Consider the following 18235-nt stretch of genomic DNA (forward strand, 5'->3'; position numbering starts at 1 on the left):
ACAAGCCAAGTGCCAACACGACTTTTTGGGACAATGAAGGGGATTTGAGCACTGGCTCATATCAGACGGTACTGCATCTCCATCCCTCATGTGTTTAGACGCGTACCTTTCAATGACAAAGAGAAGTGCTGCAGATGAAAGAATATAATGCCTGAAAGCTTGTCTAGCTAGGGCCAGGGGAGCGGGAGGCACAGAGGAAAGACTGACCCGTGTTCTCCGTTATTGAAGCTACCGGTGGAATGACCAGGCAATGAAGGTGATCAAAGTGACCACGACCTACCAACGACGACTGGGTGTCCTGTGCCTCCAGATGTGACGCCCTGCAGAGAATGCAGCGTTTTAACAGGCCCTGGGCCGAGAAAGATGCCCTGAGACGATGCCTAAGCACCGGTGGGTCCCCTGACAAGATCGAAATACGGATTGCAGACTGGTGGGTTAGGTGAGCGCTTTTTGTGCCAATATAATTTGAGTTTGATAACTGTATTGTGCTTATTTAAGAAAAACATCCCTAATCTTGAAAAATACATATGGCAGTATTTGGAAGTAATGGACATAATATGTATTGATTTTTAAATGATTCAGAAAAATATGTGTATAATATAAATAGTACAAATGTCAAAGCAAATGTGCTAAACTGATAAGAATAAAGGATATGGGCCAGTGCTGCGGCTCAATAGGCTAATCCTCTGCCTTGCGGCGCCTGCACACCAGGTTCTAGTCCCAGTTGGGGCGTTGGATTCTGTCCCGGTTGCCCCTCTTCCAGGCCAGCTCTCTGCTGTGGCCCGGGAGTGCAGTGGAGGATGGCCCAAGTGCTTGGGCCCTGCACCCCATGGGAGACCAGGAGAAGCACCTGGCTCCTGACTGCAGATCAGCGCGGCAGCCATTGGAGGGTGAACCAACGGCAAAAGGAAGACCTTTCTCTCTGTCTCTCTCTCTCACTGTCCACTCTGCCTGTCAAAAATAAATAAATAAATAAATAAATAAATAAAGGATATACCCATGTCCTTGTACTGTTTTTATCTGTAAAGTTATTTGAAAGTTTTGAATTATCTTTAACATTTTTTTGACTTGAGAGACAGAGACAGAGACAGAGAGAGCTCCCTCCTAGAGAGAGAAAGAGCGACAGATCCCATCTGCTGGTTCGCTCCCCACATGCCTGCAGAAGCGGAAGCCGGGAGCCAGGAGCTCAGCCCTTCCACGGAGGCGTCACTGCTCCTTCCCCGGCTGCACAGCAGCAGGAAGCTGGCAGGAGGAGCAGGAGCCAGGTGTCCACCCCCAGCACTCCGAGGTGGGAGGGGCCAAGCACCTGCCCTGGTTTATAATTACTTCCAGGCTGAATGGGTTTCCAGCATTCTAAGACCCAGGCGGGGGAGCTCCGCCCTTCTCTGAATGCTCACAGAAGTTCCTATTTGTTTTGGTTTAGGTGTGCCTGCCCAGCCTTGTGCTTGTGCTGCTGTTTCTTTGGGGTCGTCTCTGGGAGTCTGCTGGACCACTCCCTTGCTCTGTGAACTGGCAACCTAACTCACACCCTGTGCCTCTTTCTGCTCATGTTAAATTGGAGGGCAGAGATGGCTTTTCCTGCTCAAAGACCGATGGCTTGGTTATGTTGAAGTAGTTTTAGGTTGTAGACGCAGCACGCAGAGACTGTGAAGGTAGGCTATGAGGGCGTACAGAGGGTGCTTGAGAATGCCCATGGAAAGAGTGCGTTGTCTTTGAATTCCATTTCCCGTGAACTTTTTGCAGTCTCCCCATTTAACATGTGTGCCTCGTAGCTTGTCAGGCTGCAGCTGGTAGACACAAGTCAACAGCATGGGGACGAGGCAGGTGTCGCCCGAAAGTCCTAGGAAGGACGTTGCGCACAAATTCGTTCTACTTGGGACGCTTCATCTATAGTACAGATACCACGATGGCGGCTTTGGGCTGCGACCCTGAGCGGCTGAGTCCACCGGCCTGCACAGTGCGTTGTCCTCTGCAGCAGCTGAGTTGGTTTCTTATCAACCTGTCCACACCCCACTAGCTTCCCTTCTGGCTCGCGAAGTGCGCCTGGGAGATGCTGGGTTAAGGTGATTGGCGCTGTGTTGTTTGTTACACAATTCTTCACTTCTTATCTTTTTGCCACTGATGATCTTGAGCAAAGCCCAGAAAATTTCAGACTTCTTTTTGCCTCCTTCTCAGGATTAAAATTGCTGAAATATATGAGAAAGTAGTCAAATGACCAGTGCTCAGACAGCAGCTGGAAGAAGTCTGTTCAAATACATATTTTCTTACTGAAAGAATCAAATAATGAACATAAAATTTATTAAAAATAAATTCTCCTTTAAATTGATCTTTATTTAATAATATACTATCATGTTAACAATTTAAAATGTATCAGCTCTTTTTGAAAACATTGAATCCACTGATAGAGTAATAACATGTACATTAAATTCCATTTTAGGGGCCAGGGCTGTGGCATAGCAGGTAAAGTTGCCACCAGCGGCACTGACATCCCGTACGGTCACCGGTTCGAGTCCTGACTGCTCCACTTCTGATCCAGCTCTCTGCTATGGCCTGGGAAAGCAGTAGAAGATGGCCTAAATCCTTGGGCCCTTGCACCCACATGGGAGACCCAGAGGCAGCTCCTGGCTCCTGGCTTCGGATCTGTGTAGTTCCGGCTGTTGAGGCCATTTGGGAGTGAACCAGTGGATGGAAGACCCCTCTCTTTCTCTCTCTCTCTCTCTCTGCCTCTGCCTCTCTATAAATATGCCTTTCAAATAAATAAATAAATCTTTCTTAAAAATACCATTTTATAATTAGAAACAAAATTCAGATTATAAGAGCATGTGTTTGAGCCCCATGCTTGCCAACTGCCACAGCCGGAGGACTGGTTCAAGTCCCAGCTCCTCTGCTTCTGATCCTGCTCTCTGCTGGCGCTCCAGGGAAGGCAGTGGGAGATGCCCAAGTATTTGGGTCCCTGGCATTTGGAAGGAGTTCCTGGCTCTTGGCCTTCAGTCTGGACTAGATCTGACTGTTGTGGCCATTTGGGGAATGAACATGCAGATGAAAGATTCGTATTCTCTCTCTTTCTCTCTCTCCACACATAAGTTTTTTTAAAGACAATGCACAGGGCAAGTGTTTGCCACAGAAGGTTAGAGGCTGCTTGGGACTTTCACATCTGATACTGGGAATGCCCAGGTTCAAATCCCAGCTCTGCTCCTGTTTCCAGCCTCCTGCTACTGTAGACCTGGGGAGGCAGCAGCTGATGGCCCAGGTAGTTGATTGGTCCCTGACACCCACATGGGAGACTGGATTAGGTTCTCAGCTCTCTGCTTTGGTTTGACCAGTCCTGGTAGTAGTGGCCATTTGGGGAGTAAACCAGCAGATGGAAGATTTCTCTCTTTCTCTCTGTGTGTGTGTGTGTGTGTGTACGTGTGTGTTTCTGTGTCTCTGTGTCTCTTCCTCCAAAGAAAGAAAGAGAGAAAGGAAGGAAAAAGGAAAGAACCGATGCATATTTCCACAATGGTTTTGAAGACCCTTGTACTGGAATGAAGTAACAGAGGCAGGTGCTCTGAGGTTAGACACATGGTCAAGGCAGCTTTCACTTCACAGCGACTCTTGGAGACGGTGACCCCAGGGGTTTTCCACTCCCAAGGGGGCGGGGTGCTGTCTTGCTTACTCTGCTATTTCCAGTGATCAGCACAGTGCCTGACAACTCCAGGAACTTAATACATTTTGTGAATGAAAGAACCAACCAACAACAACCAAAACCTTGATAAACCTTAATTTCATGAATCTTATACACTTTTAAAAGTATTCTAGAACACCTCAGTGAGCTGTCCAGTTATACTGGTGAGTTGATTTTGTGTTGCTTGTTGTCTCCTGCGGAAGTTTTAAAAGCAAAGGTGATGTTCACTAAGTCTCTAGCACTGGGACAATTAAAGCCAACTCTGGTGCCAGGAGCCAGGAGCCTCTTCCACGTGGGTGCAGGGGCCCAAGGACTTGGACCATCTTCTACTGCTTTCCCATGCAGAGAGCTGGATCAGAAGAGGAGCAGCTGGGACTCGAACCAGCGCCCATATGGCTTTACCCACTGAGCCACAGCACCAGCCCCAGAAGGAATGTTCTTTTACGGCATAATTCCGTCACTTTGGGCCCGAGCATGTCTTGCTGTGTCGTTCGCACGTGCTTCACGTTGGCTCTAGATTGAAACACAGATGGCAGGGACCCAAGCACCTGAGCCCCCACCCGCTGCCCCCAGCTGGACTGGAAGTGGAGGAACCAAGACGGGAGCTGGCACGTGGACATGGGGTGCGAGTGTCCCAGGACGCGGCCTAAGCCATCGCACACAGCGCCGATCCCCGTGCTCTATGCGAGAAGCCCGTTTTGCAGCTCCCTTGAGCACGCACGCAGGTCTCAGCTCGCAGCGGAAGGCAAGGCTGTGGGGCCCCTGCCAGCGCAGTCTGCGGTGCGGCTGGGCGTCGGTCCTGGCTGGGCAGTGTTCAGGTGGTCCAGTGCGGGAGCAGAGTGAGAGGAAGCCTTCCATGACGGCAAAGGGCTGAAGGTTTGCGCTAGGGCTCCAGGACACCCAGGGAAACACAGCCCTGGCCCGCTCACCCACGCCCATGACCCTGGGGACGGGTGCTTTAGGGCCTTCTCTGGCAGGGTCTGGAGACGAGTTTGCGTCAGTAAGAGTTCCATAAAAATCAGAGGAAGAAGAAGAAATGGCAATTGTTAACTGCAGAAACGCAAAGTTACAGAGCGAGGGTCAGGTGATCACAGCGTACTGTGTGGCTCATCTTTGAGCAACCTGTGAGATGGCAATCATGGAGACTTGGGGTGTCTGCTCACCAAAGTGGTGCTCAGTGCTACTGGGGAGACAGGGATAGAGGACGAGAAAGGCCTGTATCCCATCGTCCGTGCTAACGTTGTCAGTGTACAGTGTTTAAGTGTGTCGTGAAAAATCGTGAAATGCCACCATATGTCTGTCTATTTTTATTCAATGTGGAGGCCAATACCAATAGAAATAATTATAAACCCTGACAGAGTTTACCATGGTAAACAGAAATCAGGATTGGGAAGTTTCTCCTTTTCATTAAAATCTTACAGTACCATTTGCTTTTTAAAACTGAACACCTATTTACTTTAACACAAATAAAAACAGGGGGTGGGCTGGTTAAGAGGTCCCACACTGGAGCCTGTGGGCTCAGCTGCCAGCTCTGGCTCCTGCCTCCAGCTTCCCGCCAGTGGGGGTGATTCGGGGGGGGGGTAGTGGGGGGGATTCGGGTAACCGGGAGACCTAGGTTGAGCTCCTGGGTCCCAGTTCCAGCCCAACTTTTTGCCAGCCTTTGCAGGCATTTGGGCAGTCAACAAGCAGATAGGAGCCGTCTGTCTGCCTCTCAAATAAATAAATGAAAATTTAAAAACTAATATCTGTAAAATTATCCCTTACATTAAAAAAAAGGAAATGAACTGAAATTCACAAGATAAAAGCAGAAGAGAAGAAATGCTTACCGTGTTTCTGGAGCCCAACTGCGTTTCTTTCTCTGCCTTGACAACTGAATTTTTGTCGTCTATTACCTTTTCTTCATAGAAGCCCTGAGCTGCAGGTCTTTGGCAAAGACTCGGCCATGCATATTACTTATGAGTCTTAATTAAGATGAGCCTCTTAAACTGAATGCTGTGTGCACGAATTTCTTGTATGCCCCCTGCCTGCTCCCAGGGCTCGCAGACTCAGGGTCTCAAAGCTGTCATAACACACTTAGACATTAAACACCGTCATAGATATTCAGAAATATAAAGGAATATTTGTGTCTTTATTTTTACTACAGATGCACAGCCAACAAGAATTAGCAATTGGTTTTTATTTTCTGTAAATAGTAAAATGGGACTAGTAATGTTGGTTGCCATAATTATTAGCATCAACTTAACATTATTGAATTTAATTAACATTTTAACACAGGCAAAGGGTTATGGATTTATTTACTTTTTAAAAAGAGTTATTTATTTGTTTGAAAGGCAGAGTTACAGAGAGGGAAAGGCAGAGGCAGAGAGAAAGAGAAAGATCTTTGATCTGCTGGTTTATTCCCCAAATAGCTGCAATGGCTGGAGCTGGGCCTATTGGAGCCAGGAGCTTCTGCTGGGTCTCCCACGCAGGTGCAGGGGGCCAAGCACTTGGGCCATCTTCCACTGCTTTCCCAGGCCATAGCAGAGAGCTGGATCCGAAGCAGAGCAGTCAGGACTCTAACCAGTGCCCATATGGGATGTCGGCGGTGGCGGTGGCGGCGGCGGCTTAACCCGCTTTGCCACGGTGCCAGCCTCAGGAATCTGGGTTTTAAATAAGCATCTTGAATGATTCTGACAGAGGAGGCCCTGGGCCCCCAGAGACACACGGGCTTGTTGATTTTGTCTTTTAATTTATTTCTCAATGACACTCAGCTCCAAAGGGAACAATTGTAAGTGCTTTCTCAGAGAGGTGTCTAGGGACCAGCGGCTGAATATATTTTACATAAAGAGGAACGGAGTAGCATTATGCACTAAGGCCAAGTTCCTGGCTCCCGTCCTGGAGTGAAGGAGGATCATTTCATTGGTTATCAGTGGGATGCTAACAAAGAGAGAGAGAGAGAGAGAGAGAGAGAGAGAGAGAGAGAGAAATGTCTGTGGATCCAGGGATGGGATTTAGAGAAATGCTATACAGGAGGATGAAACCTAATGGTGCCTGGAGTTTTCAAAATCATCAGTCACAGGAATAATTTAAAATGTGTCACACAAAATAATACTGCAAATTATAAATCACGCCTTCATTTGCTTAGCCCTTACCCATGGAATCCTTATATAGTTACTGTTTGTCTTCTTTCCTGCTGGGTAGGTTGTAAATACTCTACAGATACTGCCAACTTAAGACAAAGCCATGGAACACCAGAGAACATTCCAGCGCGGAAGACAAGGTTTGAAACCAGTTAGCGCCTTGTTTACGTCTGCCAGTGGAAGCTCCAGTCATGCTTTCAGGGGAGAGGGAGCGACTACTCAAACATTTCCCGTCCTCTTTTTACTCCCAATCTTAGCCATTTCTGGGGCTTCTTCCTGTCAATTTGGAGGGATCAATTAAGGCAACCAACTGTTAATTTACACCTCTACCTGACGTGGTAGACCTCTGATGTGACAAATCTGCAGCATAAGACCTACAGCACCCACAGGGATGAGGGAGGTGATGACAGCTAATGATTAGCAAGGGCTTCCAGTGTGACGAGCGTTAAGTACCTTACGTGTACTGTTATTACGTTATTTGAATGGCACACAAATCACTATTGTTCCCATTTTATAGATGAAAATACTGAGGCCTGCGGAGGTTAGGCAGTGTGCTGCAAATCAGGTTCAGACCGGGCAATCTGGATGCAGGGATGCGTTCCGTACCCTGCTCTCGCAGGGCCTCAGCAGCCAGGTGCACTATTCCGAATGAGGACCGGAGCGGAGCACCTTCCCTCGCTGCGTCCTCCTACCTGGTCTGCGGCCTGCCTTGGGACGCTGCCGCTCAGTCCTTACAGAAAACACAGTTTGCTTAAGCTTCCTGGGGGAGCATTTGGTACCTCCTTTGTGATGTAGTTCCCTTGAACATTTTTCATGGTTTTAATAACAACTATTTCACTGTAGACAGAACTTTAAGCCTAGCTCAGAATTTAAATACAAAAGCCCACACATCTCTCTGCACAGGGAACGTAAATCCAAAGCTAATTTGATGAAACTGACACCAGGCCTTTATCTGATTACGCGGCCCTTCCTCAGTGTGCGCCTCCGGTTTGGCCTGCAGAGTCACCTGCGCTGGAGAGCAGGCCTTCTGGTGAGAACTGGGTTAGATGCCGCAACCACAGGCCCTACGGGCACAGGTGACCTCCTTGCCTGCGCGTCACTGGTCAGGACTCCGATCTTGGCGTTGCAAGCCCAGGACCGAAACCCAGCACCTAAAAGACAACAGTCATAGAGGAAAGGTTAACACTGAAAAGAAATACCATCGAATGCGCTGCTTGTCACATCTGCCTGCAAGGAGGCGGCTTTGTTGAGTAGTTTGTCCAGGCTTCTGGGGACACCTAGTATAGAGTGTGACAGCCCAGTGTCACGGGGCTGGTGACAGCAGAGGGGAAGTGCAATTCCTCGCCCAGAGTGTTTGCAAGAGCGGGGAGCTGTCGGCGTATTTCAGGGAGGGGACCAGAACGGCAGCGACAACCCTACATATTAGGCAGAGCTGAGAAAACGGGGCCTTTCACCCAGCGCAGTGCCCTGGTTAGATACGGTAATCGGCGCTAGTGGCAATGGTGACGATGATGAAAGTTGGGGTGGATACAACTAAGATGTTTCATAATTTGGACGCAAACACTATTATGCAAGTGTATGGAGGCATCAGAGAGCTCGCACCTGTTTTTCCACGCCTGGGAACCAGGGGTCGCAAGTCGTTATCTTCCAAGAAGCAAGCGCAAAGGTGGTGTTCTCAGGAGCTTAGACTCAGAGGTGAGAAGCCAAATAATTCACAAGGAAAATGGAATATTTCCCCAAGATGTGGGCAGGATAGAGGCAAGACACTGCACAGAAATGTCTGCAGGTCGCTGAGAAACAGCGATGTTTCGAAGAAGGAATTGTGACTAGAGATCTAGTAAAGGCAGTTTTGACCATCGGGAGCAGCTGGAAGGCAACGCTTTTCCCAGGTTGATGAGTAAGAGTTTTGTTTGCATCTGTTCCCCATAACCCGAGATGGAATGTGGGTCTAGGAAGACATAGCAGGTCCCAGCACTGCTTGGGAGTCACCCAATTTTCAAGGAAGAGGGTACCAAGGAAATCATTTCGTTTTAAATCTCCTAACACATGGACAGTGGGACGGAAAGCAAGCGGTGCGCTGACGGCTAGGAGACTCCGCAGCGCCGGGGCCGGGCGTCCACCGAGCTTGCTATCTGTTCTCGTTTCCATCTACTTCGTGACTTCCTGATTGAAGCGTGCTAAGTCTTAAAGGGTGACTTTCTCAATTCCAGTTTTTGGTCTTAGGGTCGAGTTAGTGTGCAAATGCTCACGATGACTGGGGTAATCATTTAAAGGGTATGGTTCAGTGCCCGTCAGCATCAGTCATTCGGTGTATAAGGGCATTGAAAAGGCAAGAGTTGTCCGGAAGCGCGAATTTTGTGACACACACCACTTTTATGAAACAAAAGCAGCTTGGCAGATTCTACGTTTCTTCTGAGTGGTTTGTTCAAAGTTAAAAATAAGTTGAGGAGGGAAGATTTCAATACAGCAGTGCTTAATTATCACAGCCATTTTCAGAGGCGAGAGCAGTGGCGCCAGCCAACCCTGCTTCACGGCCACCTTGTCACCCGCGAACACTGCTCAGGGCTCTGTGCTTTGGCTGGAGTTAGTAACTCTCGCTAACAGGGTGGTTGCTACATGGAAATCCCTGTACTGCTAATTTTTACTTCTAATAGTAACAATCACTAGTAGCTTAATAGTAATTAATTTTCTTATTAATTTCATACGTGTAGACACAACACTCCTACCAGCATGAAGTAGGACAAGGAATTGCTATTATGCATATTTAACAATGGGAAACAAGGCACAAAGGAGTTAGGCAGGCATATTTCTAAAATTCAGATATGTGGTAGAAATGTCTGGATTAAAACTCAGGCCTTTTTATTTCCAACCACATTTCTTTCTTCTCTAGAAGTTGTTCTTTGGATTTTAACATTTTAAAAAATGACCTTATTGACTATTTTCTTGTAACATTTCATTGTTTTGTTTTCACACTTGCTTCTTCTGATTATAAACATTTATGCTTGGACACAGCAAGCACTCAGTGGTTAACAATTAAAAACGAGAGAACCGCTTCTACAGGACGGCTGCTCTCTGGCAGAACAGGGAGACGTTATACGTCATTAGTTCCCTTTAATCTCCACTGAAGACTTTCTGGTCTACTTAGCAGATGCTGGTAAGGAGGCCTCTCTCCGACTTGTGCTCTCTTCACTGTGTTGTTAACCTAAACGTGGGCCCGTTTCTTCATTAGAAACACGGAGATGTACTTTTTTTTGAAGATACAGCTAGCAAATAAAAAGAGTATCTTTGCAGAGTACAATAGCATGTTCTGATGCATGGGTCTGTATGTACGCACACATGGTGCAGTGGTTAAACAGCCACGCAGTATTTTTAACACAAGAAACTTAAGTTTCCATTTTTAGAATTCCACTGACTTTCTTGGATGGTTGATTTTCTGTGTCAACTTGCCTGCATAAGCCCGGGGTCGGTCTGTGTTTCTGGGTGGTTTCCACAAGGGATTAGCCTTTGAATGGAGTCTGATGATATGAAGGGACTCTTCTGGTCCACTGAGGGCCCAGACAGAAGCAAGGCAGGAGCTGGTTCATCTGTGTCCCTGGTCCGCCCAGGGAGGCGGTGTCCGGGGCTTCCGATCCCAGCTGTGCTGCCCAGCGGCTCGCCTGGCTCTCCGGACCGTGGCTACACATCGGCTAATACATTCTCTCTCAAGTTGGTATGCGCCAAGCATATTTGAGCTCTTCATATAACCTCAAAACCCACGGATTTGGCGCTATTACAATGCTCGTTTTCACGCAGGAGGGATCCGAGGCTTGGAAAGGTGAAACAACTCGCCCAAGAACTCACAGCTAATAAATGGCAGAGACAGCTGAAAATCTAGGTCTGACTCCAAAATCTAAGCTATTAATTGCTACTCTATTTTTGTGTCACTGACACAACCAAGTTTCCCCAAATGGTTAAAACCTTTCCCATTCTAGGTACTAAATAACGTCTCCTAGTCCTGTCCTACTAAAACAAAGATGCCGCTGAAGGCGGCGCCTCTTGGTAGAGTGCTTGTTCCTCCTGCTGCCTTGTTTGCAACACCCAGCTTTCCAGTGTTTAGGTGGTATTTCCATTTTTCCACCAGTGTGTACGTCAGCCACCTGTACTTTTCCTCTACCTGCCCCGAAGCGCAGAAAAGGGGATAAAGGTTATTTTAAACGGAACACTTTCAGAGTATTAGGATAACATTCTTCATAGGTGGCTGATCGAACAGGTTTGCTGATTCCCGCGGCCATCGGAACCGCTCTGCAGGGAGAAAGCGGGTCCTGGGTTTGGCCTTCTTCCTCCTACCCTCCGCTGGGTGTGGGTTCAGAAACCACCGGGTTGGGGTTAAACTAGCCAACGTAAGAACGCTGGGCAGGAAGGGACTATACAGATTTTTCAACCTCGGCTTTTATTCAGAGGACGTGCACTGATTCCTCGGGCCGGGCGCGTGTGTCCCCAGCCACGCAGTCTCACTACTCGAGTGGACGGTGCACCTGTTGACAGGTGCGACTTCCAGGGCCGGGTGAGGTGTGACAGGGCGAGGCCTCCTTGTCGGAGCGGCGCCCTCCGGGATGCTGCCCAGTCTCTGGGCAAACCCCGAACCCTTCCCGGGCCTCAGTTGCTTTTAACGACTGAGGGCAGCCCGCGTGTGCCCGCTGTGTAGACGGAGGCTCCACCTGCCTTCGGAGCTTCACGGAGCAGGCTGAACGCGCAGCACCTCGCCTGCGGGCAGACAGGGCCAAGCGCCAGATGCCCGAGGCGGGAGCCCCCGACGGCCTCCCTGGGCAGCAGCTCCTCGGGCCGAGCTCCGGGCGCGCCGCAGAGGTCCGCGCCCTCGAAGCCCACCGACCCCGGGCCGGAGGCGCGCGGGGGCCAGCGCGCAGGTCCGGCCGAGGTGCTCTCCGAGCCTCTGCCCGGGTGACACCTGTTCCCGCGAGCGCGCCCCACCGCGGGAGGCCCGGACCCCCGCCGCCGCTCTCAAGCTCCGGCCTCCACGCGGCCCCTCCGCGAAGCCACGCTCCCGCCGGCCGCTGGACCCGGCTCCGTGCCCAGCGTGCCCCGGCGCGCCCCCCACGGCCGCCCTTTGTGCGGCCGCCGTCCCGGGGGTGGGCGGAGGCGCAGGCATGCCCGCGCCAGCAGCGGCGGAACCAGCGGGCGGCGCGGCGGGGCGCACTCCGCCGCCCGCCCCGCCGCTCCACCGCCCCTCGCGCGGGTCCTCGGCTCGGGGGCGGGGCGAGCCGCGGCCAGCGCCCTCTGATTGGCTGCGGGCGTGGGTCGCCGCGCCGCGATTGGGCCGCGGGGCTGTCTGGCGCGCGAGCGCGCGAGGTGGGGAGGGGGCGCTGGAAGCTGCTGGAAGTCGGGGGGCGGGCGGGGCGGGGCCGGCGCGGGCGCGCGGAGGGGGCGTGGCGAGCCGGCGCCGCCCCCGGCCCCTCCCCGACCCTCCCAGCTCGGCGCTCCGACCGCGGGCGGCCCAGGGGCGGGCGCGCCGCTGCATCCCCATCCTCGGCGTCGCCCGGCTCCGCGGCGGGCGCAAGGCGAGGCCTGGCCATGGCGGCCACCAGCACCACGGGCTCCACCCTGCTGCAGCCGCTCAGCAACGCCGTGCAGCTGCCCATCGACCAGGTACCGCGGCGCCGTGCCGGCCGCGCGCCCCCCGCCCGGCGTCTGGCGGGTGGGGGCGGGGAGGGGCTCCCGAGCCCGCCGTGGTCCCCGGCGCGCGGCGCGGGTGGGCCCGGGCGCGTGGCCGGCGCGGCCCGCGGGGAGGGGACGCGCGCCGACGTGCGGGTGGACGCGCGGGTGCCGTGCACGTGGACGGGGCGCGAAGGCGGGGATGGCGGCGGCCTCCGGGGGACACCGCGCCGAGTGCGGTGCGGGGCGGCCCGGGGCCGAGGGGCCGGCCCGGGATTGGCGTCGCGGACGCGAGCAGCCCCCGCAGCCGCTCCCGGGGCCGTGCGACTCCGGCTGTTGGAAGGGCTGGAGGCTCCCGAGGCGCCGGCACGCGAGGAGCAGCGCCATTTTTGTTCGGCAGAGAAAGTTTGCTGCGAGCCTCGTGCGGCGGGGCTTCGCGCGCGCGGTGTGCGTGTGCGTGTGCGTGGCCCCGGCCCCGCGCGCGCGGTGGCGCGCTCAGGTGTGCTCGGGCCGCCCGCGTCGCCGTGCTCCCTCCCGGGGGTGGGTGCGTGGCTGTCGGTGATGTGCGGGGGCACGGGAGGCTTCCGAGCCGGGCCCTGGGAGCCGGGCCCCGCGCGGCGTTTGCGGAGGGCCGGGCCGCAGCGCAGGCCTCCCCGCGACGGGCGCGCGGCGCGTCCCGCAGCAGCTGGGCGGGCGTGTGCGCACGGCGGCCTGCCGCGTGTCGCGGGCTCGGAGGGTGACCCCGGCCCCGGGGCGGCTCCTCCGCTTTCCCTCCTGAGGGCGGGGCGCGACCTTCCGTGGGTTGAGCCCCTACCTCCTAGGCCGCTGAGCGGGGTCCGCGCGCGGATGTCCTTGCTGCGGGGGGCGGGGGCCGGGCGGCGAGGAGCCGGGGAGTCCGGAGCGGGGAGCCGGGGGCCGAGGAGTCGGGAGTGAGGAACCGGGGAGCCCAGGAGCTGGGTGCGGGGAGCCGGGGGCCGGGCAGCGAGGAGCCGGGGAGTCAGGAGCTGGGGGCGGGGAGCCGGGAGCGGGCAGCGGGGAGCCGGGAGAACAGGCAGCCGAGGAGCGGGGAGCCGGGAGAGAGGAACCGGGAGCTGAGAGCGGGGAGCGGGCAGCGGGGAGCCGAGAGCGGGCAGCCGAGGAGCGGGGAGCCGGGAGAACAGGCAGCCGAGGAGCGGGGAGCCGGGAGCGGGGAGCCGGGAGCGGGCAGCGGGGAGCCGAGAGCGGGGAACCGGGAGCTGAGAGCGGGCGAGCGGGCAGCCCCTCCGTGTCTCGGCCGCGGCGCTCGCGCCGAGGGAGGCGTCTCCTCTCTGGGCTGCTGCCCTGGGACTTAGCGCCTGAGACCTGTCGGAGGCCGAAGGCAGCCCTGGGGCGGCCGCTCTCCGACCTGGAGCGAGCTGGCGAGGCCCCGGCGGCTTCGCCTCGCGCTGTGGGAAAGGCGTGACCGCGCGTGGGCGCAGCGGCCGAGTCGCCGTGCCTTGCACTGACCCCTGGGAGTCCCGGGACCTGGGCTTGCTTTGTGACTGACGCTCGCGGGGTAGCTGCAACTCGCGTCGTGAAGCCGCAGGAGTAAAAGCCATTAGCCGATATTTTCAAACTGAACAAAAGAGGAGTTCATTTTTTTAAACCTGTAAATAATCAAGGGCAAGTGGAGAGAAGGCGTGAGAATTGGTTGTAATCAAGTAGTGTGATTCAACAGGAAGAGTGTAAAAATATAACTTGTTAGTGTGTTAATTTGGTACGTGCTAATGAGCACTGAAAACCTCCGGAATCTAAAGGCAGCTCTGGTGTCACAGGAAGAGGGTTGGGGTCGCAGCGTGGCAGGTGTCCGCAGCTGTCTGGGTTCCTGAGAGCACTGGCAGGTGTGGAGTTGAGTGCCCTGTGCAGGTTAGGGAGGTAGGGCTGAGGCCGCGGAGGGAGGGAGCCCAAGATCTTACCCTAGATTCCTGGGTGGTTCAGCCTTCAGTGAGTCCACAGTGACCTTGAGGTAGCCGTAGCGGTTATTCAGGGCCTCGCGTTTAAGTGAAGTGTGACCTCCACCGCGGAGGTTGCTGGTGCCCCAGGCCGCGCGGGTGCCTTCCCGGGTGAGGTTTCCTGGGCGGCTGGGACGCAGGGAAGGCCAGAGTGAGCGTCCAGGCAGAGCTGAGTGCCGGACGCACCACTTAGCAGGCCCCGCTACTTGCTGCGGTGGGTTTTTAAGACCCCGCAGTGCGTTCCAAAATGAAATGAGACAAGATTAATTAAATGTCCCAGATCAACTTTTAGAGTTTTTGTTTTGTCTTTAATCTCGACAGACCGTATTATCTGGTACATGGGTTTACGCGCTCTGAGTTGCCAGATAAGGTTACTGTGTGGCCTTCCTTCCATCCCTCTCCTCCTCAACTGTTTTCTTTCCCATGGAGCTCTGAGCGCTGCTGAGAGGAGGGGGTGTCCCTGCGGAGGGGGTGGCCAGGATGGCACCCTTGGCAGAGGGCCGGTTGCGGGTGAGTCACTGAATGGCCCTGGCCCGGGACGGGTCGGTGCGGAGATGCCGGGCTGAGCTGCCGGGCAGAGGAAGGCCCGAGGGAGGCTGCAGAGATTCTGAATGGTTAGGAGCAGAGAAACAGGGCGCGCGGGAGGCAGAACGCTACACCTTACACAGTCTGCAGTCAGGTAATAACCCTGATGCCTTACAGCGTATGGCTCTTTCACTTGCTTGGTATTTTTTTAAATAAAGATTTATTTATTTTATCTGAAAGGCAGAGTTACAAAGAGAGGTAGAGACAGAGATGGAGAGAGAGGTCTTCCATCCGCTGGTTCACTCCACAGAGGCCACAACGGCCCGAGCTGCGCTGATCCTGATCCGAAGCCAGGAGCCAGGAAATTCTTCCGGGTCTCCCACGTGGGTGCAGGGGCCCAAGGACTTGGGCCATCTTCCACTGCTTTCCCGGGCCACAGCAGAGAGCTGGATGGGAAGTGGAGCAGCCCATCTGGGATGCTGGCACTGCAGGCAGCAGCCTTACCCGCTGTGCCACAGTGCCGGCCCCAGACTTTGTGTTATTGAAAGGAATCCTCACAAGGCTGCGCCATGGGTTCAAGGCTGGAGGAGTGAGCCTCAGGGCTGCGTGCAGACTTCTGAGATCCCTGTCCCCTCTCTGGGCGGTTGGTTGGTTGACTTTTCTTTTGCCCCCCCCCCCCCCCCCCCCGTGAAGTGAATGATACGTTAGGGAACAGAGCAGTTTAAAGCATTATTTTTTTCATGCTCCAGGTCTGAGCTGTGATGAACCCCACTCTGTAGATGAAGAAGCAAGTGAACTTAGAGACGATGGCTTTCGGGAGGTGGCAGGAGGAGTGCAGGGGTGTGCTTAGGTGCCCTGCGTGTGCTGAGGTTAGGGCGGGAACGCCTCGCTCGCTCCCTCTCTCCCGTGTGCTTGGACAGCGACGCGAGCAGGAATGCTGACGCTCCCTGGACGTCAGGGAGGCGCCCGGGCCTGGCCGCCCCGAGGCTGGGTTCTGGGCCCTCTGAGTGGACAGTCCCTTCACATCCGTGACTCTCCTGTGTGAATGGGTGTGGGGCTGGGTTTTAAAAGTCTGTGATGCTGTGTGTGTGTTACCGGTTGCGGAAGCGTTCCTAATTTCCTTTTTGGGTAGGGTGAGTTGGAAGGAACATAAATAAAAACACAGGGGAGGAAGGCAGACCGACGCGTACTGCGACGCTGCGGGCGGCAGAGCGCCGAGCCCTCATCCCTGCTTAACCGGAGCAGCTGAGCGAGCCCGGCTACCATAGGTTTCCCTGCGCGCGCTGCTCTGGCTCGCAGAGGACTGTCGTGGGGCAGTGGGGCGGCGTGCTCAGGCTTGGAGCGGGACCGCTAGACCTGAGCGCCTTGCCGAAGCGCTGTGTTTTCCTCTAAGCCCATTTCCCTCATCTGTGGAATGAGGACAGTAATACATGGTACCTGCAGTAGGTTGGGCCAGCTTGTGGTGCAGTGGGTTAAGATGCTGCTTGCGACACTAGCGTCCCATATCGGAGCGCGGGTTCGAGTCCCGCTGTTGCACTTCTGGTCCAGCTCCCCGCTAATGCGCCTGGGAATGCGGCAGAAGACGGCCCGAGTGCTTGGGCTCCTGCACCCACGTGGAGACTGGGATAGAGTTCTGGGTCCTGGCTTTGGCCTGGTCCAGGCCCCGTGGATGCGTGACCTTTTGGGGAGTAAAATAGCTGATGGAAGATCTCTGTCTTTCCCTCGCTCCCTCTTTGTGCTCTACTTGTCAAGTAAATAAATAAACAAACAACCCTTAAAAACGGTCTGTAAAATGTCTGGCTCTTAGTAGATGTTCGCACCATCCCTTCCTCTTGGAAATGATGAGCTATTTGGAACTGACTTTTTATTTTGAGCTGTTAACATCTGTCCCCATATACCATCTTTAATCTGTAGGACTTCCTTTTTAGGATGGGAAATAGACGGCTCAGGTTCAGTCATCTGCCTACACAGCGATTAAACTCAGATTAAAATCTGGTTTTGAATTTGGAGTTGAAAGTTGTTTTTCTGCCTCCTGACTGCTGCTCAAGTGTTCCTGGTCTCCCTGCTTATGGAGCACCTGCTGCTGTGGTCACGGCACGTGCACTCCCCCTGGGGGGTCCGGCAGGGCCAGCTCTCCGGACAGAAGAGCACGTGGACTCACAGCCTCTGCCTTCCGTCGGCGTCACAGCTGGGTTCTGCCGGCTGTCAGTGAGGCCCTCAGGAGTGTGATCATTGTGTAATTTTAAGAATGACGTGAGTGAAACATGAAATCTTGCTTTAGTGGATGTGTAGGTTGTGGAGAAGGGGGCATGGGGCTGATGTGTGGGGAGAGAGAATCAGGGTTTGGGAGACCTGAACAGGCACTCGTAATGGGCCCTTATGCTCCAAGCCCATGACCAGTGCACCTGCACACAGCTTCAGTCTGCCGGTTCGCTCACCAAATGTCTGCAACAGCCTGGGCCGTCCAGGCCAAAGCCAGGAACTCGTCTGGGTCTCCCAGGCAGGTGACAGGGGCCCAAGCACCTGGGCCATGCTTCCTTGCTCTCCCGGGCACATTAATTATCAGGAAGCTGGATCTGAAGCGGGGGCTGCAGACACAGGATTCTGTCCTCACAGGCAGCAGCCTGGCTCAGCGCGCCACCACCATTGCCGTCGACTTCCGTCTCTGACACTAGTGACCAAATCCAGCGGCAGACTTTGAGAAAGGCAGTGCAGTCAGTCTTGCTTGCTCAGAACTCCTCGTAACTCCCGTGTGGCCTGCTGCAGCACTTTTTAAAGTTTGCCCCGAAATCACTTGGGATTGCCATTAAAAATACCTATTTCCAGGCTCAGCTGAGACGTCAGTGGGTGCCAGGGAATCTGCATTTTAAGGGGCTCCTACTCCCCGCTGGCAGCACCCTCAGAGGTAGAGAAAGACCCGAGCCATGTTTATAGGCTCTCCGTATTTGTAAAAGGTTATATGAATGTGATTTTTAAAAAATTTTTTTTAAAATTTTTATTTTTTGACAGGCAGAGTGGACAGTGAGAGAGAGAGACAGAGAGAAAGGTCTTCCTTTTGCCGTTGGTTCACCCCCCAACGGCCGCTGCAGCCAGCGCACCGCGCTGATCCGATGGCAGGAGCCAGGAGCCAGGTGCTTCTCCTGGTCTCCCATGGGGTGCAGGGCCCAAGCACTTGGGCCATCCTCCACTGCACTCCCTGGCCATAGCAGAGAGCTGGCCTGGAAGAGGGGCAACCGGGACAGAATCCGGCGCCCCGACCGGGACTAGAACCCGGTGTGCCGGTGCCACAAGGCGGAGGATTAGCCTAG

The 18235-nt window shown here is 54.2% G+C and overlaps 1 protein-coding gene and 1 long non-coding RNA gene across 15 annotated transcripts in view; one reads left to right on the forward strand and one right to left on the reverse strand.

Moving 5' to 3' along the window:
• Positions 1-5757: 5757 nt before the first annotated feature.
• Positions 5758-15608, reverse strand: LOC149128207 (uncharacterized). Its single transcript, XR_016230652.1, has 2 exons — positions 14367-15608; positions 5758-7934 (listed from the first exon to the last, which is right to left on the reverse strand). It is a non-coding gene; the product is annotated as an uncharacterized LOC149128207 (long non-coding RNA).
• MBOAT2 (membrane bound glycerophospholipid O-acyltransferase 2) overlaps positions 12209-18235 on the forward strand; it is a 123594-nt gene continuing 117567 nt past the window's right edge. For 2 of the 14 annotated variants that reach the window (XR_016230648.1, XM_051833321.3), the window contains exon 1: positions 12209-12426. Coding sequence is in view for 3 of the 14 variants with exons in the window: in XM_051833321.3 (XP_051689281.3) it covers positions 12352-12426 (75 nt within the window). In the remaining 11 variants the exon portion in view is untranslated. Of the gene's footprint in view, positions 12427-12611; positions 12932-18235 lie in introns of those variants that run through there. The other 12 variants (XR_016230650.1, XM_089327850.1, XR_016230649.1 and 9 more) reach the window with 11 other exon arrangements.

Source organism: Oryctolagus cuniculus, chromosome 2 (genome assembly GCF_051225735.1).
Source record: "Oryctolagus cuniculus isolate XC-2025 breed Fujian yellow rabbit chromosome 2, ASM5122573v1, whole genome shotgun sequence".
Classification (NCBI taxonomy): Eukaryota; Metazoa; Chordata; class Mammalia; order Lagomorpha; family Leporidae; genus Oryctolagus; species Oryctolagus cuniculus.